At 40.7% G+C, this 23766-nt stretch overlaps 1 protein-coding gene across 7 annotated transcripts in view; it reads right to left on the bottom strand.

Moving 5' to 3' along the window:
* LOC119659248 (extracellular sulfatase SULF-1 homolog) overlaps positions 1-23766 on the bottom strand; it is a 334413-nt gene that overhangs the window by 26301 nt on the left and 284346 nt on the right. For 6 of the 7 annotated variants that reach the window (XM_038067232.1, XM_038067230.1, XM_038067227.1 and 3 more), the window contains 4 exons: positions 10219-10545; positions 9608-9960; positions 851-1027; positions 612-784 (listed from right to left, as the gene is read on the bottom strand). In XM_038067232.1, the coding sequence (XP_037923160.1) occupies positions 612-784; positions 851-1027; positions 9608-9960; positions 10219-10545 (1030 nt within the window). The remainder of the gene's footprint in view (positions 1-611; positions 785-850; positions 1028-9607; positions 9961-10218; positions 10546-23766) is intronic. The other variant, XM_038067233.1, reaches the window with a different exon arrangement.

The raw sequence follows: 23766 nt of genomic DNA on the forward strand, positions 1-23766 counted from the left end.
AGGACTAGCCCGAAATAATGTGACATACGGTTCCAGGCTAGCTCTCTGCCGATGGAGACGTGTTTAGTTGGTAGTCCGACGACATGCCGAGCCTGGAGTCCAACACTCCAACACAAAGGGAAGTTTTCCGGGAAAAGTGAAAAGTCGGTAATCACATATTTTGTCCCCACAGTCAACCGTTTTCCAATTTAGGGCAAAACTAAAGTCTGCTTCGAAGTATTAATCGAAATCTTCCATTTGATAGCCCATACATATATAAGGAGCTCCCTTTAAGTTCTATGTGACATAAATTTCACTCACTCTATGCGTAGGACTTTATAGTTTCCATATTAAAATTTCGTTTGAATCGATGTAACCGGTTAGGAGGAAATGCGTGCGGCTGACAGAAAGACGGATACACAATAAACCGATTTCAATAAGGTCTTGTTTTTCACAAAAACAAGAAGTGGCTTGCATTGGACCTGTTGCCTTCAATCAGGCCGGGAATCTAGAGTGGTTGATTATTCACCTAATGGCTTTCGCTCGGTAAAATTAGATAATTCAGAATATAAAAGGTTACCATGATTATATCTTTAAGATGCTTAATACAGTAGAATTCTTTGAATACGCACCTGGAATTTGCACTTATGTTTCCGCCAACGTCCGTCATCATTTATACACTTCCACTTTTGTCCGGGTATACAGTCAGCCAACAATGCTGGATCCGAACATTCTGAATTTAATCGTGCCATCTTTGACTGGTAAGGAGCTATAGGAAGATTATTATCCAATTGAACTTGTTGCACTAATTACAACATTCATTCATTACTTTGACATTCGAGAAGACTCCTCACTACTAATCCATACTTACCATTGTCTTCGGTGTCCATTATTCCTGAAGCTGCTTCAGAGTAAAGTGCGTCTAAATTCTCGGTACTCGATTGTATCGACTGTTGAGACGGCAGAGGTAGAAGCTGCTCGGTCCTTTGGTTCTGTTGTTCGATTTCTTCATTCTCAGCCTCTAATTCGTCCAGTTTTTCTTCGAGAACTTGATCAATCGTAACAACCATGTAACAAGAAAAATTAGAAACGGTATGGGATTTGTCAGGTTGAGTATAGACAATGCCTTAAGTAGGAATAAATTTTACTTTTTCTAGAACACCCATACATGCTACAATTTTTCGGTGCATTGATAAATTACTTATGGAGGAATGAATTTAAAACACCGTGTTTCAACAAAGCGACTCAGAGTCCATGACCACAAGTTTAATAATTGATTTTGTTCTTGAACCGTACTCATATGAAAGCAGAGAAACAAAGTACCGTGAAGTACTTGAAGTATTTACAATGTATGAATGTGCTACAGTCCATAGACTCGTGCTAATTCCTTTTCACTTTGTGAAATTCTTAAGAAGCTTCTTATAGAACAGTAAAATAGTGTGAAGATTTTAACGCATAATGAAGCCAGGTGACTGCTTTCTTTCAACACATTAGAAAAAGTGAATTGGTTCCTATTGTATGAAGCAAATGACCCAATTATTCTCATTAAAAGACCTGTAAGTATCAGCTGACCTAGTGTCTTCGATTCTATATTTTGCTTTGTTCTTTTATTCAAGTCCAAACAAAGTTGTCAATGCGTAGGCCGTTTATACTTACATACGTATTTCTAGTGATGTAGGCTTGGAGCTTACTTATGTTTTCTAGTTTTAACATTACGGCTGCATGATTGTACCCCATGAGTAGCACCCGAGTTCGAGACCGAGACGCAACGACTCCATTCCAATCGAAAATCGACACTGTACTAGCTGCAGATAAGAGAGTATTGATTGCCTTGCCCCCTCCACCCTTCAAAGAGGTGCTGAAGCAACTCCATTTGGGAAATCAAACCTGAGTTTTATTAAAAATAATAAGATTCCTCGACTTTAATCTGTGCTTTCCAATTTCCAGAAATCGTGGGGGTTGAAAGGAGGCTTTGAGAAAGATTCCCAACTCATTCATAGATCCTAGGAGGCTCAGAGGCCAGAAAACATCGGATTGATCCTCTCGAAGGCAAAAATCAGCTGGATAATAAACTTCCTAGGATTTGAATAACCTGGCCCACAAGAGAATACCAGCTCTGCTGTAGAAATATGTCAAATATGTCAAAGAATCCATCAGAGATGTTTTCCACCATTATCAATGAGATTTTCGCGGTAGTACTTAGCGTACACCCGACTAAAACTGACTTATAAGGCAAAAATACTTGCGTAAGGTTAACACTATTTCCTATGCTTCAATGCAGGTAATTTAGTATGAAGTCAAATTGGCGGCGAAACATAAAACTGTGGGTTAGGAAAGTCCTGAAAAAGTAGGAGTTTCATGGGAAAATGGTTATATGGTAATAGTTCATCCTCTACTGGGGCTATGTCTCCAATAGACTACACTGTACGTAGGGTGGACTTCTAGAGAAAATTCACTGGAGATTTTAAACAAACGCGGAATGGAAGATGGTAATGTTCTTGAAGGTTATGACACTATATTCTCCATTGTATGCCAAGCGAAAATACTAGCAATATGACAGGCTTGTCAACGAGCGAGGTGCGTTTCGATTCCTAATGAAATACAGCTATTTGGGTTGATTTTCAAGATCACATTAAAGCTTTCAAATGACATCCTCTTAGCGGGTGAGTCAGTGCAGAGGTGCACTGAACAATCCAGACAGACGAACTTTTCCTTTCGTATGTATATATTAGTTTAGATGAGTTAGACAGGAAAAAATGGTTGCAGAATCACATCGATGTGTACCAGGCACTAGATAATATAGGACAATGCCGCCATATTCGACGGAGAAGAAGCTCTCATGCACTTGTTTTGCAATTACCTAGCTCTAGCTAGAGCTAGGCAGCGGACACTATGTAAACCGTTCTTTGGCGACTTTATCTACTTTGGTGAAAGTCAAGCATTCGAAAATCGATGATATCATCTTTCTGATTTTTCCAAATCTAGCCCTATAGCTACTGAGGTCCAAATCTACGAAGGATGTGGTTTGGACATAGTAATGGCAACCATTTATCCCCTTGTATATCAACTACCGGCTCCATGAGTCCAACCTCAATAGCCAGGTCCTACTATTCACAGCATAAAGGGAATCCCTATTAGCCTATGGCATCTTATATCTCCCCACTGAGTGAATGCTTCGAATTAAAAATATTATGAAATTACTTTGGATATCCACATGGACATATCCAACTTGGACAGTACCTGGTACTTGCTCTTTAAGATTAATATCTTACAAAATAAGTATTTTGGATATACTCATGATTTATACGATCATTAGTACATTTACTTAATCTAGGTAGTCTATGGCCTTTGTTCCGGCCAGCAGCGGGGTCAATTCTAGATCGAATTCATCTTTCTTATTGGTCATGTACAAAGTGCCCATGCACCGTACAGTCACCAGATTATCTGCTGCCACCGGACTCTCACCAAGGATTCCGTAATAATATGTTAGATAATGCAGCAGCAACGGAACTAATTATTTTAAGGGGGTCACCTCGTGTGAAGGCCGTTTTTTGGCTCTTTTTAGAAATTTTTTGTGAAGGACTGGATAAAGATACAAATACGAATTTTTCACCATAGATTTATTAATATTTTGAGCGTGCATATTAATTTTTTCAGCCCGATCGCATAGTTCGTTATTGAAATACAGAGCAATTTATACACCTATCTCCAAAAAAAAGTGTTTTTTTGCTGCCACGCTAGAGGGCGCTGTAATCATCTTAACGAAAAAAAGTAAACGGCATTTTAATGTACAGACTTAACTACAGTCCACAAACTAGGATTATTAAAAAATATTAAAAGTCATTCGAACGTCATTCGGACCGATAAATACGAGCTTTATTACGGCGATCGATATAAATCTGGCATGTGACTTATCACGTGTTTAACACTATAATTTTCGAACCACTCCGAATATCAAAAAATCACTTTACCCATATATTCTACACTATATTTGGATATAACTGATGCAAAACAAAAATTCGATTCCGCAGATCCGACACACGGGATGACCCCCTTAATGTGCTGATAGATACGGTGAGAAGTTTACAAGACCCCATTCCCCTCCTGGGTCGTTAAAAACGTACATATAGCAATCCTCATTGGTCCCCCTTCCTCGAGTGCAAGGTTTTTTTTAATTCTCCTTACCCCATATTCCTTCCTTCTTCACCTGTCCGTACTGGAACCTGAAAAAATACAAAGGTGGACCCTCCCCACATTCTCGAACCTGGCTAGCAAAGGGGCGTCCAGGCGTGTCGACAGAACGCTTCAATGGAACTTCGATATTTGAGGGCGGATCTTCACGATAGATTGTTTAAGGTTTAAAAAAAATCAATAATAAGGGCGCAATAATCCAATTTGGATCGAGACTTAAAAGTGTGTTAAAGCACTTCATTTCAAGAGTGCTGGAAAACACGGTGGTTGCAGGTAAATTAATACATTTATTGAAGTTTAGGCCGTCAAATGATTGACTCGCTCTTCAGTTGCTAATTTACAGTCTTCTCCAATTCTTTACTAAGATTCATGAAAGGAGAGTATTCAAATAAATATTTAAATATTCTTTCAATAGTCAGAAAATCAGCTCGCTCAACGGCTTCATGTACGGCACTTACTTCATGCGCCAATAAGGATATGATACGTACTCTAACCTGAGCAGCATAATTATCAAGAAAGCCCGGTTGATCGGAATTGGCAAAAATTTATTAGAAGAACAGCCAAATGCTGCCGTCCCATGTTGGGACCATTATCCACTTCTTCCGGATGCACCAATTAATGATTCAGTTTTTTTCGCGAGAAGGCAGTGGACGGGAATTGATGTGTGAGTGTGACAGTACCTTTCCGAATACCAACGTTTGCGCACAAGAATAAGATTTTTTCCACATGCTCCACATGACCTTCAATTAAGGAGCATTCGCAGCAATATGTTCGATGCGGGAAAGGGTACAAGATAAGACATCTGATGCTCATGACAACCTACGCCGATGCTGCTTGAATGTTGGATATTTGTGTGTGTTGGTTTCCAGATTTCCTCGAAGGCGATTTCGGCTTCAAGGACGAAGAGCCCCGAGCCAACTGGAAAACATTTAAAGATATAACCTTGCAGGCATTGGCTAACAAAGTCAGCGTCGTCGGCTAGGGAGCCATCTCCGATTGTCTACGCGCTATTGAGAAAGTAGGGGCACCAAAGTACAATTGTGATTTGTTATTTCTTCGCCTTGAGAGAAAGTCGCCTTCGCATCGGGTCATACTCGGATATCAGAAATAGATCCACTCTAAAAAACCGGAGCTGGAAAAATCGAGGGTTTCACCCGGTGAGCTCTCGACAGTGGCGATAACACTTAATCGCTTTGGCCAGAAAGCAATGCTGTGCATCTGAAAGGCTAATGGAAAATGGGAGTAGAAGTAGCTGTGTTTACCACTCGGACACCTCCTTGTCGTGGTGGGAGAACCTGTAGTAGTTTACTACTACACTAAGAATATTCAAAAACATGCATCTGGAAGCTATGGATTTTAACCTCAAATGGTAAAAAGTCACAGACTTTGAATCCAGCCGCGATCATGAGCAACCAGGTCGCGGATTTTGGAAGCCTCACCAAATTCATATCCCTCCACGGGAATGGAAAATTTGCATTTAGTGTCTACGACGCAGCCACACCTCGGGGGAGACACCGGTTGAAAAACATACCGAGGTCCCTGAAGAAGTCTCGAAAGCCATAGAGGCGGAAAGGACTGGATCAACCGGGGAAGTGGACGTGCTGCTCATTGAAGAGCAGAAGCTGGACGATCTAGACCTAGGACTTCTAGGGCTCAGAGTGGACAACGATGCGACACTCCGACAGCATTGAAGAGCTCCAAACAATAACGGAGCCAATGGCCAGCACTAAGATAATAATAATAATAATAACAACCGTTGGCGCAACAATCCATATTGGTTCAGTGCCTTGAAGTGTGTTAGAGCACTTCATTCAACACCGTAACGGGACACTACAGTATACTGTAGGAGGCAATGTGGTCAGCATTACGCTCGCCCGAGATTATTACCCTGATTTAACTCAGGTACTCATTCACAGCTGAGTCGACTGGTATCCGTCGTCAAATCACGATGCAAATTCCACTGCCACCAGTGAGAATTGAACCGCGACCTTCCGTACGACAGCCTTGTGCTCTAACCACTCAGCTATCCGGACATTAGGCACTAAGATAGCCCAGATAAACCTCCACCATACGAAAGCTGCATCTGCAGTAATTGCAAGGGTAAGTTTCAAGGAGAACAATGGAATAGTGCTGGCTCAGGAGCCCTGGGTGTACCGGGGGTCACAGCCTGCAAGAAGGAAGCATGCAGTTAATTTGGGACTCCTTTTGTGAAAAACCAAGAGCTTGCATAACCAGGGACTTTGTGGTTATCCAAGTCTCATTGGAAACTGGGAGGAGCACGCAAGAGCAAGTTGTGGCATCGGGATACTTCCCAGGAGACGAAATTCGGGCTCCACCGGAACAAGTCGCAAAACTGACGAAGTATTGCGAGAAGAGGGCGTTACCACTTCTTCTCGACTGCGATGCCTACGCCCACCACGAAGTCTGGGGAAGCAACGACACCAATCGTAGAGGTGAGTACCTTCTTGCATTTATTCTTAGCAATAAGTTAGAAATATATAACGTAGGGAACACTCCAACTTTTGTGACCAGCACCAGACAGGAGGTACTAGATATAATTCTAAGAAATATCCTAATGAGCGGAATGGTCAGGAATTGGAGGGTGCCGGATGAACCCTCTATGTCTGATCACATGATAATCAGATTCGACATTGAGTGTAACTCCGAAATAGAAAGAATAATAAGGAATCCCAGGAGAACGGATTGGGAATCCTACGCAACGCACTTGAGGAACAACATTGCCCACCTTCAAGGGGGCGGTGACATCAGAAGCGATCTGGAACTAGAAACAGTGGTGAATAACCTCAACACAGTCGCCATTGACGCATATGAGGCCAGTCCGGCTAAGGCATTTAAGTCATCAAGGGATTACCATGGTGGAACAAGAGCCTGGCCAGAATGAGAACAGAGGCACGAAAACTCTTCAACCGGGCAAAACAAACCGGGGACTGGCAGAGGTACAAAAATGCACTGACAGAAGCGAAACGGAATAGCTTCAGGGAATTCTGTGAAGGGATCGAACAGATCACAGAAGCAACCAGGCTGTACAAGACTGTAACCATAGACGGGGGAATATCCTCTGTCTATTTGAAAAAGGAAGATAGGACATTTACCGAGAACGAGGAGGACAGGGCACACCTGCTTCTCAGAACTCATTTGCCGGGGCCCTACCTCACGGTAGCAGGCGATAACATTCTACGTGACACCCTAAAAACGAATAAAAGGAGAAGGAAGGAGAGCTGGAAACTAGCAAAAGAGGTACGCTCAGAAGCTAGGTTAAGGTGGGCAGTAGGAACTTTTAAACCACTGAAATTTCCCGGAGTAGATGGCATTTTCCCAGCACTTATTCAGAGAGGCCTAGGAATTATCTTAGAGTCTCTCTTGGTTTCATCTGAACAATTAATCCTTAAATATCAAAATAATTCTAAAAGTTGAATTGGGGGGGAGACCAGGTCGCTCCTTTAAAAATGGTAATTATGAAGATGATCAATTTTGAATTTAATTTTTTGAATATAATGTCATGATCAATTCTGAATTTTCATTCTTACCTTAAGAGGGCCCCGTGTCTCTACCATGTTTGAAAAATTACCGTCATCATTCCCCTTCAACAGTTTTTGAACCCTAATGTAGGCCTATTTTGATGTCATTACGATAGAAATTCCTTTGCATTATGGAAAGAACGACCAGAGATGTACAGTCTACCTTCATCCAGATCGAGCGGGCAATAATCTTGCCAGTCCTTATGTATTCCTCGGAGACTTGGGTTCTTAGCACGAAAAATTGCGATCTCTTGGCTATGGTCGTGATAGGAATCCTGCGAAGAATTTCTGGCCACCTACATGAGGATGGACGACTCCGCAGCCTCTATAACAATGAAATCTATGAGCAATACCAGGAGCGTCTGGTTGTGCATAAAATCCGACTAAACAATTTACGGTAGGCGGGTCACCTATTCCATATGGGCGAGAATAATTCTGTCCAGAAAGTCTATAAGGTCAATATCTATGGTAGAAAAAGAAGAGGAAGCAAACCTTGCTGAGATAGAACGATGGCGTAGGTCAGGACGACAGATAGGTTTTAGGGATATCAAATTGGTGATCCTCGGCAGAAAACCGGGATGTTTCGAGTTCCTTATTACGGGAGGCCTAGATCGGATGTCGGATATTGCGCCGTTGATGACAGTTTTCTAAAAGTGAGGTACCGTTATCCCGATTAGAAAGAGTTAGTGCTAAATTGGTCCAATGGACTATTCGCGCATTTTCTTGGAAAATGCAAACAAGTCATAATACCGGAAGTTGGGCGCATCGGTTATAAAGGTTTTGTGTTCATCCTATGTGAGGAACTTCTACAATAGCTTCGGTCGTTTCCAAGCAAATCACGTGTGACAGACAGGTAGACAAACGGACTGATAGACGGACAGACAGACATTGAATCGATTTTAATAAGGTTTAATTTCGGATAGCAATTTTCATAAATTTTTGAATACATACATATATTTTATATAAACTGTAATATTACAATATTACACCTGCTCTACTCCTTGGATCTTGGCCCTACCGACTACCATTTGTTTTCGTCAATGGCACTTCACTCCGTACATGGAAGTCAAGCAATGGGTCTACAGGCGGGTTGTCTTCAAAGAAAAATCGTTCTTTTGGGAGCGGAAAAGAAAAATGTGGGGCAAGCAAAGGAGCATCTTTTCAAAAAAGGTCCTACATTTATATAAAATAAATCGTCGTTTTTCAAGGTAAAAGTTAACAAATGCTAAACGGTAGATTTATGTTTAATGGCAATTACTGAGAGCTTGAGACAATTTAGTTTTGAGTTTCAAAAAATATGTCTAGACCCACATTGGGGGCTAATTGTGAATACTACGTAAAATCGAATTTCTTGGCGGCGGTTATAGAAAAAACCGAAAATTACAAACGGTTTTTATACTTAACTCCATATATTACCAAACTATAAAAAAGAATCTTAAATACATAAAGGAATTGACGATGACGTTTCATTCTAAACTAAATGCAAGCCAACTAAATGCCAGACAGATTTAGATAGGAAATATTGAAACAGGCAACTAGCAGTTGATGCTTCGATTTTAGAGCTTTTATTGGAAGTGAGATGAATTGAATTTGGTTTCTGCGGAAATACAAACGAATGAATTCGCGATTGCATAATTGCATAATTGTATCTAATTATGCGAGTCGTCGAAAGTCCCCCAAACCAAACTGCTCGGTATTTACCTAAACAGAAGCTTTTAAATTCAAATATCACATTCGGGATTTAAGGTGAATTAATTGAAAAGTAGAAAGGTTTATGGATTTTTTTACTATTTAATATATTGATGAGACTATCCGTAACTTTTGTTTTTTTTTCAAAATCAGCATGTATAGGGTCCTTTAGTGTCTATTAGCATTGAAACTTTCTAAACTAGTCTCACCTTCAATATCCTCAAGATCATGTTCCTGCGAATCGAATTCGATTAGATCCAGATTAGTGCCAGTCACGTTTCTTGATTCCAATTCAATCTCAGAAGATCGTGTCCCATTTGTCATTTCTTTGGCAGACTTGAGGGCAGCCTGTCTTGCCTTGGCCTCGGCCAATTGTTCGGGCGTCTCACGTCTTCCGGAGCTTTCAATTAAAAACGTGTCCGGCCACTGGATACGATTCATTCGGCGTCGATTTAAAATAAGCGGCAAAAAGCTACGCCCATCCATATGAGATGGCGTCGACACGCCGCCAATATCAAGAAATGTTGGAGCCAGATCAATGTTTAGAACAATTTCGTCGACTCTATAAAAAGGAAAAAAGTGGCAGAAATAAGTAGAAAATTATTCCGTGAATGTCAGATTTTATGCAGAACTGCCAATATCTTTTCTGGCAGTGAAACTAGTTTCTATAAATAACTTCAGATTATAAGGAAGTTTATAATATTAGGTACCCCCTACTGAGCTCTTGGCCACAGCAATTGTGCATTATTACATTATCCATGATTATCGATGAGAAGTACAACGGACAAAAAAAGTAGAATTTTGAAAGAGTGCTACTTACACTGACGCTGGCTGGATTCCAGGACCTCGCATAAGAAATGGCACTCGCACGTCGAACTCGAACGGGAAACTTTTGCCTTTTATCAATCCGAATTGACCAAGATGGTACCCATGGTCCGAAGTGAAGATAATGTACGTGTTATCCAGTTCCCCAAGGTTTTTTAGCTCATTGTATACTCGCTCCACGGCAATATCGACACTTTGCAATGTCTGCAGACGCTTGGTCATCAAAAGATCAGTGAAACGTTTGTGAACTGGTTCCATTGGTTGCGTTATCCGAAGTATCCATTGTTTGTCGGGATTTGGTGCATGATCATAAGCGGGGGTGCTGGAGAAATGGGAAAAAGATAAATTTATTTTGTAGAATAGATACGTGTTAAGTATGTTAAATTAGCGCGACGTAACTCAGTTTTCACCCAGGGACAGCAAGAAGACTGAAAAGCTAACTATGCCAAGTATTACCGAATATTTTGGAGGCAGAGCAATCGAGTATCTTTTTAATTAATAGTGTAAATGCAGATGAAATTTTGATCAAAATATTAGTGCAAACTTATGGTACAAAATTGACCTACCATCAGATTGCATGATTGCTGCTTTAACCCACTATTTAGCCTGAATATAGTAGGGTAGAATGAAATGTAAATAATTTCCACTTAGTTCAGCTTTCTCCTACAGGTTGGAGAATGGGTAATGGAATCCAATGGACGTAAAAGCAAAGAGAATAGTTTTTTCTTATGAGGAAAACCAGAGACATGTCAATATCCCATACGAGTACACCAAAAATCAATAGATGCGTGCTTTAGGTATGATAAGTTTCGTAATTTTTTCAAGCAACAAATTTTTTGGGGTGAACCGAGGTGAATTTTCGAGAAAATTTTTAAAATCTAGAAACGTCCTGCTATCAACTCTAAGCGAACAGATGTTAGAATAGGATGTACTTTGATGTGTAGGTTTCAGAGACACAATTCCATGATTTTTCAGCTAAATGGGTGCTAAGAATGTGACTTGTTACCCTTTATGTTGCGTACATCTGAACGCTAACTCTCCTGTGTTCCAGCCGATATTAAAAGCTAAACTATTTTCAAAAAATACGAACTGAGCTTGTTCATGATCATGTGCTAAAAAATATATATATTCACCCTAATCTATTGAGAGGAAGGTGGAAAATCGTTCAGCTCATTGCAAGTAAGCTTTGCGATGATTGACATCTTGCTTTCACATAGGCATGCTTATGCCGCATATTATTAAATATAATTCTAACGCTTATTTCTGCTTAAGGTGAAACATTGTGGATGCTGAAATCTGGCTGGATCATTGTCGGGTTGAAAACCTGTTTGAGGGCGACGGCTGATGGCTAATGCATGAATAGAGAGTGCAAGATGATCAGAGTTTTTCGTGAACTTGTGCTTCTCCGTTAAAGAGAGTGATATCGAGAATTTCAAAGGAAAAAGTGGAATGTCATGGAGGATTGCCAATGAAATTCAAACTAAGTTAAAGAAATTTAGATTACGTTATTCGTAGATACAACTGGCCGCGAAAAGACGGTGTATCTTGTGGTGATGGTAAACTGTCAATTTTGATTACTTTGTAGGAGGTTTGCCAGTTGCGTTAATATTTATGTTGTTTCCGCTGAGGTCAATTAGCGTAGATGAGATGAAGAGTGCTTCTAACTTTTATTCTCGGTATCCTTTGGGAGTTTTGTATCGTATCTCGTTTCAATGGAGTGGATTTCTAAAGTTCTTTGATTTGTGTGTATTATCTAGACAGCGCAGACATCTGTAGCGACTTTTTGGCTTAACACTGCTGTCGGCTGTTATGACTACGCTGGCGGCTGGATGTTATTGCGTGACAGTCTGCAGCTGGTAGTTAGAGACCGTATTGGGACTATTTGAAATCATGGTGGCTGTTGCAAGCACACATTCTGCGCCCGCAAAAGTGTCGGTCAAGTCATTTTTATGGTCTTCAATGTGCTTGCTTCTTTTCACACAGGAGACAACCGAGAAATTGAGTGATAGTTCTCGCCACATAACATGAACAGTTGCTCCAAATTTTCTCAAGCTAACAAGTATATTTTACTCGGCTAGTTGCTATCCTACGGCGCTTTACTCAGCTTAGTTTCCCCGTCTATCAGCCACGGAACGCATTTAAGACGAGCCCGGTCTCTGACTCGGTAAATTTCATTTCCTGCTGCAAAAAGGTATGTGAACTGATCTACCTAAACACGGCGATTAGTATCAGGATTCTATCGTTTGTGCTGTTACAGGCAACCTGTTTTTTTTATAGGACCTCACGTGATAAGGAGATGGTCACCGCTTTACCGATACTCGGAATGTTCATCGGTTCCTTATTTGTGGGGAGATAATACTCTGTATTCCGAGAAGAGTAACTACACCATACATTATAGTGGCTATCCGGTAAAATATGTGCTCCGAGTAGGTTTCCTAGTCAGTCAAAAAATTAAATTGTACAAGACAATAATCTTGCCAGTCCTCATGTATTCTTCGGAGATTCGGGTTCTTAGCAAGATAAATTGCAAAATTTTGGCCGCGTTCGAGAGAAGAATCCTCCGAAGAATTTTTGGCCCCTACATGAGCATGGACGATTCCGTAGCCTACATAAGGACGAAATCTATGAGCGATACCATGACCGTCAGGTTGTGGCTAAAATCTGGTTCAACAGATTACGGTGGGCGGGTCACTTGATCCGTTTGGATGAGGTTGTTGCACCGTTGATGATGATGATTCCGAGTCTGGCTTTATTTTATTATTTTATTTATTTTAAATATTTTATATTTATTTTCTGAGTGCCAATATTTCCGTTTTCCAATCGAAATTCCGAATACATCAATTTATTCAATAAAATCTCAAGCTGATTGAAGGATAAAAGCCGTGAGTTAGTTATGTGGTCCGATAATATTTTTTTTTTAAATTGGTGGGAACTGAATTGTAATGTTAGCGTCCTATTTAAAGAAGCTGTTCGTTTGTCGGTCTGTCACATTTCCGATTTACTCGGAAACAGCTAAACCAATTGTCACGAAACGTGGTGAGAACATGTGGTCTGTGTGTCCCTTTACATGCAACGAGTGGCCTTATATTACGTTGGGAACTGGGGGAGGGGTTCCTATATGTGCCAAAAGGGAGTGCACATTTTTTAAACAGAATATAGTCATGAGGGTACCAGATGAAAGTGCTCGATTAGTACTTATTGAAAATGAGCTTATTTCTGACATTGGGTGAGCAAGGGAATGAGGTCTCAAAATGTGTACCCGAAAAAGTGAATCGAACAATCGAAAAAAAAAACACAATGGTGTACCTATACGATATCTAGGCCTCAAAATATATCCCATTGCGATATCTGGTCAAATAAAGTTAAGAGTAGCATATATATATATTACTATATTTTAGAAATTCGCCGTCAAGTTCATTCTAGTAGACCGAAATTTAGCATCAGTATATAAGTATATAAGACACTATCCTGGCAATCTTGAATGCAATCCAACTATTACTAACAAAGTTATAGAAGGTCAAATTTTTGTATTCCACGTCCATTCGTTGTGCTCCAAGATATCTGTGACGTAATCATCGTATAAAGTGCACTCTCATCACACCATCTACTGAATGGCCGCACTAGTTTGAGTAGAACCCGCTTTGCTCCGCTCTTCCGTAAATGGCGGGCTCAGGATCAGTTATCCCTGTATTAGCTGAAACCAGTCTAAGTACAAACCTGGCGCATTCGAAAGATAATTCACACCCCTCCTCAGGGTGGAGGTGCAATGCAGCAGTTAAAGATATCGCCTCCACAATACGATCGAAACCGACTAGCCACAAACATTTTTGGCGGGTAGTGTCCCATCTATATGGATATATATCTACGTTAGTGCCAGCGGTATATAAAGCAATATTTTGAATTAGTAGCTATTTGCTAAAGGAAAAACGTGCATAGATAGTTTCTTACATAAGATGAACAGAAGACGGGTCAAGCGCCCAGCTTCCGGTATTCCAACTTGTTTGTTTTTTTTTGATTGTTTCTATTAGTTTCTCACTCAGAAAGCTCAAAGGACGAGAAGTACGAATACCTATAAGGCTTTTGGAGAACGCTATTTAATATGTTCGAATTCCATACGCGTTTCCCCTAGATTGGTGCCGACGTGTCTTTCTAAGGTGTTGCTTGTATGAACAAAAAGCGAGTTGAGCGGTATGTGGCGATCAGTTAGACCTTATTGGTCCGAATACCTGTATCCCATCAAAGAACTTTCCAGTACACAGCCATCTGTTTGTCAAATGCAGATGGACAATCCACGTGTTTGCCGTGTATTACCTTCGGCTTCTATTCATCAATACTTCCTTGGTCTAATTTCACCCCGCTCAAAAGATTGAAAGAGCGATCGAAGTTAAGTGGAGTCAGCCCACAATCTACCGTACAAACAGCCGAATGCAAAGGACTTGCTTGCTCATTGCATAGCGAGTTGACTTGGCGGTGATATATTGACGCAATGTCAACCACGCCACTGCCTCTGATGTTAGGTCCATCCGCTTCATGGAGAATTTGGATGATGCATGTGGAATTTCGGCATAGAAGTGCGTCACTGGACATTCTCAAGATCGGTTTTGGATTACGGCTATATTCTGAACGCATAAGCCAGTGACAGAGAGACAGAGAGATGTAATTTTAGCAATAGTTTCACACGTCGCAGTAGAGCGTTCTTCAGTTCACCAATTCTGGGTTCCTTGCAGAATTCCTAGGTAGTTGTAGAAGTCTGTGTCGATCAAAGCTTGGATTTAGAGGTCATTAATGCTATTTTTGGCATGCGGTTCGTGATGGCCTTTGCGAATGGCTAAGATTCGACACTTGTCTAAACCAAGTTCAAACCCAGTATCACGGCTAAACGTGTCTATTATTCGCAATATACTCCTAAGGTGGTCATCAGTTCCAGGATACAACTTGACGTTATCTAAGTACATCAAGTTTGTCAGCTCGCATTTAGCACGCAGATCATATTTAATTGGAAAACCATGGTATTCAGTGCCATTCAAAACCAAAGGGAATTGTATACGGATGGGCTCTGAGGTACCCTCAGATAAATCCACTGATAAGGTATTAGACTTAGACTCTATAAGTTTGTGATCAATGCGATACAGATGTAGGACATCGATTAGCCAGGTATGCGGGATGCTGTCGAAAACCTTGGCATAATCAATATAGCAACTAAACAGGTTTCTTTGGCTTGTCCGACAGCTACCGAGCCCATAATGAATTACTCTTTGCAACCCGTTGACCCCACTCGGCAGAAAGATATTGGCCTTCCGGTGGGCGTTGATTCTTCCACTAATAATGGATTTTATGAGTTTGTAGAGGTCTGGTAAGCAAGTAATCGGTCTTGTATCTGCAGGGTCCTGCATCGTGTCCTTCTTAGGGATAAGGTAGGTAATCTCCGTAATGAGGAAAGGTGGAAATTCCTCCGGCTGGTTTATGTTATGTGCCCCAATATTCTTTTGTTTCCATCATCGAAAACTGTTCTTTCGAAACGTTCTTTTGGCATTCGTTGAGTGATATGGGTCGCTGATTCCTGGCGTGCGTTGCATTCTGAACACGTCTGGAGCGACTTTCGCCATACCGTTACGACCCACTGCATACGATAGAAAGCTTCTGCTTTAATGTGTCAAGAATTTGAACTATGGAGGCCTCACTGGGATGGCATAGTTCCTGTAAACCCTCTGCACTTTATTCTTCACTTATCTGCTGGCATTCCCAGTACTAACTAGAATCAACCTAGCAATGGAAAAGGATCCATTTCTGAGAGTTCTATACACGCTCTTTGGAATTCGTTCCGAACCTCTGCGGAGACTTCAGATGGACGGTGAAGGAAGGTGCCTTGGCGGGTGCTGAAACTGTCGAACACGCTCTCTGGTGATGGGCGGGATTGTGTCACTACGAATAATAAAGCGACTCTGATCTGAGGCTTGCTGCACAGTCGACTTTCTGGGAAACGTTTGACAAATCTCTGGTACAGGAGCAATAAGCTGTTGTGCCTGCTCCCGTCTTTATTTCGTGGTAGGGGTTCATTTCCTCAGTCCACTTCATTTGCAGCCTACACGAACCTGCTGAAGTGGTCGCCGCCGAGTTATAAATGAGTTATATTTTCTTTCAGTTTTATTATTTATTTTATATTTATTATTTTTTTTTTGAATGAATGTATGTTGTCTCTGATTGAATTCTTTGTTACAGGACGCGTGAAGATGGGATAGGTTTCGTCTTACTTTGGAGACTCCCTCTTCCTCTCTTCCCATCTAACCCACAGTACTCACAATATACAAGGGGCATCCTAAAATATTATGGCCTGAGGATTCCCAAGCAAGATAGGAGCCCCAAAAGCGCTGAGGGCGGAGAAGCATCGATTTTCGCCAACCTTTTTTTCAGGTCTTTTGATAGCTCCCGCTCTTGGTCGTCTACGGCCACCGACGATGGTCTTTGGTCATCGCCCAACCATATTTTGTCATTACACATGCAGTAGAATGTATTATTTGTACAATATATATATAGTACTAGTGGTAAAGTATACATCTAGGGTGGTTACATTCATTATTGCACATCAGTAAATTTACAAAACTTTATTGTAGTCCATGTACTCTAATTGAAAATGTTCTTTCATTAGCATGTTTGCAATTTACAGACATGAAATAGAATAAATTAGGAGCGCACTAAAGCAACCCAAGCTGTAGCAACAAAAATTACCAATTCAAATCGGATTTTCATGTCGGTGAGACTTACCACTATCGTTTGAACTCATTCAGACATCCAACATTCCTTAGAAAAAGCAAACAAGACTGAATAAAGTTAATAGAATTCAAAAGTCACGTCAATACTGTCAAGGTGAATGTGAAGATCTACTTGACATGGATTTGCTAACAAAGGTACATCTTATCTCGTTGCTGTCGAGATACGATTGTATGAAGAATACCCCAGCAGAGAATTAACCCACAGTAGAGTAATGAATGGTGCAAACTAGCATGAGGGTGGTCAGAGGGAAGATTGGCCTTGTGTATATTATTCCTGTGTCTGCATAACTTGTGTGAAGGAAGCAAAAACCCGGGATTAATATTTATGGGAGTCAATCCTTGAGGTACGCCGAAAAAACTGGAAGGAACAAGAGCATACATTCTACTTTGAATAGCAGAACATAGACCACATCCCATATCTTATTTTCGAGATTAACTCGCTCTAATTGGCAAATTAATTCCCTTAATTGGCTCCCTGACCAGATGAGCTTCCGAACATACTCAGGTTTGAAAAGCAACCCAATCTGGAATTGTTTGATCATTTATTCTGTATTGTTCCATGTACTTATGTGGATTCGAGCATGTGGAAGAAAATAGAATCGTTTATGAGAAACCAGTTGGGAATCAACTTAAACTAGCCAGATATATTAATCTTAATCTATATCTTTTTAAAGAGTAAAAGTTTATTCGTATGTTGTGTCGTTTATTTGCACTCACTTGCTTTGTAATGAATATTTGGTATTCAAATCATCATTCAATCGAAATTAACGTGGTGTAATTTCGTTGCCAAGTGTCTTGAGTAAACTGCTTCCAGGTCCGACAAAATCTCCTGAACCCCTAAAACTATCCCCGCCTCGATAACTTCAGGACGAACACCTCCCGAAGTAATGCCTGCTTATAATGGAGAATACTACATTTTGGAGACCCACTGCATCCCAGTACCAGCACTCTTCCCTGCCTTACTAATTAATGAAGCTCACAGAAAATTTGACATTTCCAGGGTAAAGGTTTACCATGTCTTCTGTCTTTTTCCTGACACGCTCCTCTTAACTTGTTACATTGTACGATGTAGGACATTCTGGAAGACTAATGATTGTACCAGAGCTCTTCCATTTGCATATAGCGAGATAGGGAAGTAATTAGTTTCGTTTCAAGTTGATTTCTTGGGTCGTGAATACGTTCAATGAAGGACGACGGGGGAAGGTGTCCTCATGACTGACGCTTGCCTTGGGTGTCTTCATAAAATATATTGTTCCCCATAATACACATATAAATGTAACTGCAAAGACAAAAAGGCTGTTTGGATAAAAACTGCTATGTAAGCACTTTATGGGGTATGTATTGGATGTATCAAGGAAAAAGAAAATGCCAGGTGAGAGCGGAATAAATTAATTGAATTTACGTGTTTTCCGAAAAAAAGAGCTATGAAATATGAATCGCATTCGATAATTTCAAAGGAATAGATTTGGATTGAAATACATACAATAAGAAGTTTTATTATATCCTTTGTTCATTTTCATTACTTTTAATGTGTCACCCTTGCGAATATAAGTGAGATTTTTGCCAAATTTCCCGGCATTTTACATTATGTTATATATAATTTATATTACTGAACAATTTTATGATTCAAGGATAAAGGGGTTTTTCAGTCGAGTGACTAAGAGGTAATAGGAAACCCTGGGTTATACTGGATCAGGGAAACAGGAATGGAGATCACGCTGGAGAAAAAGACTTCTTTGAAAAATGGGGCTGAAACTTCCATAGGTGAAAAAACAGTGAAAAATATATTAGCACCACCAAAGGAATCGATGACCAATCAAAAAGTATGTAATGGTTGGACCTCGGTTGCGCCAAAGGAGGCTAAAAGAAGAAGGAGAAAATGATGATCAGCCCGAGGAGATCATCCTTTTTTGCACTGGTAGTGTATCCTACACAGATTTGTATAGAAAGGTGAAAGCTAACCTTGACATTAAAGATTTAAAGGGAAATGTCAACAGGATCTGGAGGAAGCAAAAGAGAGATCTCATACTGGAGCTGAAAAAGTCTAACGAGAGCAAGATCCAAGACTTCCGCAGCCAAGATAAATATTTACTCGGAACGTTCAGTGAAGAAATCTGCTCTGCAGAGCAGTTAATGTTGCACGACTTACCGGAGGCACCCACTTTAAGCCATCCAATCGTCAGCAGAGGCATTGTGCTGGCGAACGACTGAGAGCTCCATAGTCGGTCGCCTCGGAAAGTAGAACTTCTTGAACAGGTGCCTTAAGTACTTCTTGTATGAGCATTTGGCGAAGGTGAAGTTAATCGATCTGACCCATGCAGATGGTGCGGGGAAAAGTATCACATCCTCCGCTAATGTGACGACTTACAAGTGCATGCTGTGCAATTGACAGAAGGACCTGGATAATAGGCATGCTGTCGAAAGTGGCAAGTGTCTTGAGTTCAAAAAGGCGGTAACTTTGGTGGGAAGAAAATAAAGTTAATTCAATCACTGTAGGGTCGCTCAGGGCCTGCTCTACGAATCGATGGTATGAATGATTATAATAAACAGACCTTACAGTTCGACCGGGTTTGTAGGTATTAGGTGACCAAGCTATACACGAATGTATGAGGGGCTCACATTAGCAAAGATAGACGGCATATGTGGCAATAGTTATATGCTCTTCCAAACATGACGTAAGATGAGTTCGAGGATATGCTGAACAGATTCGTTTTAGATAAGCCACAGAATAGGTAAGTTCACTGACAAAGGCAAGAAGGCGTTACTTCTTGGAGGCCTTCACGCAGTTAGACATCATATTCACTAACGTTGGTCATGGTAGGTACTTACCGGAAGGAAAAGTCCGATTCGATTCCAGACCTGACTTTTATTAGTTCTTGACTAACTTGGGATATGTCTTGGAACGTGAGTGAACATCATACCTATAGGGATAACCAGGCGATTGTCTTTGACCTTGGTAACAAGCCAAGCGGATGGGAACTTCCACATCAAAGAATGCGGAAATGACACAGATCAACCATCGACGCGATAAAGCTAGTTGCTGGTTTCTGAAAATGCAATGCATGGAAAGGGTAGTATAAAAAAGTATTTCGTAGTGATTACCCTAGATGTGCAAAATGTATTCAATTTAACCAATTGGAACCTTATAAGGAGGTTTTCGTGACAGTTGCTGTACTTAGTTACTTAGCTGTGTTTGTCGATAGCGACCCAGCAGGAAAAACGCTTTACGACGTAGACAATGGGCCCATGGAATTCGTTCTCTTCGCAAATGTTCCACAGGGCTCTGTGCTGGGACAACTATTGTAGAATATTATGTATAACGTTGTCCTCAAAGTTTCAGTTGCTAGCGTGTGTATTACGACGATGCTGTAGCGGTTACTATAGTTCCAAAACATATCGCGGATGTGTAGTTGCATTCATCCGAAGCAGTTACTGCTCTAAAGAAGTCCCTGAAAAATACAGGTCTTACAAAAAGCAAAGGATATTCTTACCACAAAATGCTGTAAGAAAGCAACTGTTCGCAAGCGACATTCAAAACATGTCTGCATTATAGCGTCCAATGCCAGTATGATTCTGGCGAGAATGACGCTCAATATTTGGGGCCCGCGGTGCACTCGTAGATTGCGTAAAGATAGAGTAAAAAGCTCCATACTGCTCTAAGAAGCGCCACTTTGGGGTCCTCTTTGGATGTTGCCGACAACTTCTTTCACACCAGATCATTGATATTCTTGGGCAGGTTGCTTAAAGTTAGCGTTGCTTGTGTAGTGAAAAAGTTCTCCCAACGCTAAACGACAGGAGAGTCACGCGACGGCCCACATTGAATTTAGCGTCGACGTTCTGTTCGCCTGCAAATATATGCTGTGACACGTAAGAGAAGGTAAACTAGCATCAGATGATGGTCGGCAGGATCCCCTTTTTCATGGTCTCAGAAACCAGTTAATAGGTCAAAGGAGCGTACTTTTCAGTAGTATCCAGTCCCGGGTTCTTGGCTTTCCAGAGTACGTAACCATAATGCCGTAAGAAGGAGGAAAGTACTCTCTAGAGTGCCGCTATCTCATTTTGCGTAGACGCAGAATGTCCGTTATGTATCGCTTAAACGCTTGTTTTAGGTGGGGAAAACAAACTCTGCAGAAGCCTTCGACATCGCTGTCGAGGAGCATACGCAATTATAAATCGGTTTCGAACGATTTTCGATGGCAAAAGGTCATAGAAGTCCGTTTCCAAATTTGCAGATTGCTAACCTACACATTTTTATCCCTTTTAATTGGCTTTTACGACAAGCAGGGAATAGTTTGACAAGCAGGGAATACCTTGAATGTAACCTGCCTTAGGGCGAAGTGGGTGGGTTAAGGATGCGGGATTAAAATGGTGGTCCGTTTTACTTGGATACTCTGACGTATTGTGGATAGGATTGCCAATCGGACATGTTAATTAACCATACACTTATAATAATGGGATTAAAAAAACAAGACAAAACATTTGTCAGCATAACCAACGGACTTATTCGAACTGTCCTTAATTTTCCAATTTGAATTAATTTAAAACAACGGGACACTTGGTGATCGTTTATTAAATTATAATTGCTATGTGTGAAAGATAGGTTAAAAATAGATATTGTCATCAGCAAAAGAATTGAATTTAATTGCAATGATGCAAATTCAATTTGTATAAATGACGAGTTAGAAGGTACTTACTTACTTGATAAATTGTCTTAGTTTATGGTTTTATGAATGATTTTTGATCGTCAATATAAAAAGATTAATCAAAAATGAATGAAACTTTTCCCGTTTAACGTGTAAATCTGAAAGGAGTAAGTAGGCAAACGGAATTGGTGAATGAGGAGAAGCATTGATTTATTTCTTTTTTTTGTTGAGGTAGGTCCACTTGATGGCAGACCGGACCAATGCTTCGCCTTTTAAAATTCCGTCCTTTGGGCTGGCCCGGATGAACCCGCCAGACGTCCTTATAGATGGTTTAGACCAGATAGACAGTTGCATTCAAGTTCATGGCAAGAGAGGATAATACCTGTTAAAACCTTGCAAACATTGATTGCACATAATCGCCGCCTTCGGATCATTATTTTGAAAGAGAATGTTCGCACGATTTGTAGCGTCCTTGAAGGTGATGAACATTTGGAATTTTCAGAAAGTGACCTTGGACTTCTTCCGAAGACTATGTAAATGGCAAAAGTAGAATTGATAAATATAGATACTCTGCAACACGGCAACCGGAACCCTCTTTACGACTCATGTCAAAGTGACCTGAACCTCTGTCGTGTTGCGATAACGCATTTTTATGTTTATTCCGTCTCATCAGCAAGTACCCAAAAGGGTGCGCTAATGTCGCAGTTTTGTGTCTTGCCAAAACCTCGCAGCAGTGAAAAATGTGTCATCCAGGCTTCGGCAAAAGTTCAAAAGTTCCTGCATTTGCAGCCATCTTTAATCTGATTGTGCCATTTAAAAACGCTTACATGTGACATAGAACGTTCTTTAAAAGCATAGCATGAGTCATCGTTGTATTTTGGCAGGGTTCCTGTTCCATATTGTTTACGCAACGCCAAAACTTCAAAACCGCATCTCCTCAGACCACAGCCCATTTATTTAAGCGGCTCTACTTCCCCCCCCCCCCTTTTTGATCCCCACACATCAGATCTGGAACACACCCTGTATGTCTACTTATATATGGTCATATATTTGCTCAGTCAAAATTTCCATAATACTTTCGTATATTTGTATGGTTTTCACAAAAAAAGTTAGGTATGCCTAGTTGAATTCAGCCTCTCTCACTTGTCTTTAGGGAAAGCCACTCCCGTTGCTGGTTCTGATTCTGGCATTGGGGAAGTTGAACCCTCTTTCATGGGCATTCGAATACTGAATCTACAATTCAAAGAAAGTTTGCATTTCTGAACGTTTTCCGATATGATCAAGGGACAGTCATCGCCCTCAGAGCTGTTGCGTTCTCACGGCAAATTGCGATGCGTGTGTTCTTCAATCCTGCCTCAAACATCCTATTTGTCGCTCTTTGAGCTATGCCCATATACAATATTTTAACTCGAAAAATCGTCGCAAATTGTCCCGAAGAAAAAGCCTATTTTATCTGAGTGAACATAAACTACTCAAGAATCTCATTCTGTCTTTGAGCCATAGGTGTGGAAGGTGTTAGTATATCTTACCACGCATTCCACTGATCTGTCCCAAAACATATGTAGGTCAGTTCAGTTTTTCTGATTATGTGTGGCTCTAACATTAGGTCTAAAAGAATTAGCTTATGGATAGCTTGCTCTTATTGCAGTTCTTTGAATGCACATATATTGAAAATAGAGTAATGCATTTTAAGCTAAGCAGGATGACAATTTTTCGTGTGTCCAGATTGCGGTAGAAACCTTTTGATTTCACCTTGACCTAATTTCAACACACCGCATGGGGCCTAGGTTCCTATCTAGGGATAAAGTTCTGTTTGCACAGGCCATAAGTTATGACAACTCGAGTCATCCTTGCCTATAAATGCTTTTTACAAGAAAGTTTCCTACTACTTATTTATGTCGATTCAAAAAGCAGCAATGTACGACTCATAATAATAATAATCTTTGGCGTAACAATCTAATTGGATCAGCGCCTTGAAGTATGTTAGAGCATATAGTATCCCGCAGAAGGCAAAGTGGTCAGCATTGCGCTCGTCCGAGATTATTACCCTGATTTCACTCAGGTACTTATTTACAGCTGAGTTGACTGGTATCTGACCTCAAACCACGAAGCAAATCCCACTGTCACCTT

The sequence above is a fragment of the Hermetia illucens genome, chromosome 6 (assembly GCF_905115235.1).
Source record: "Hermetia illucens chromosome 6, iHerIll2.2.curated.20191125, whole genome shotgun sequence".
NCBI classification, from domain to species: domain Eukaryota; kingdom Metazoa; phylum Arthropoda; class Insecta; order Diptera; family Stratiomyidae; genus Hermetia; species Hermetia illucens.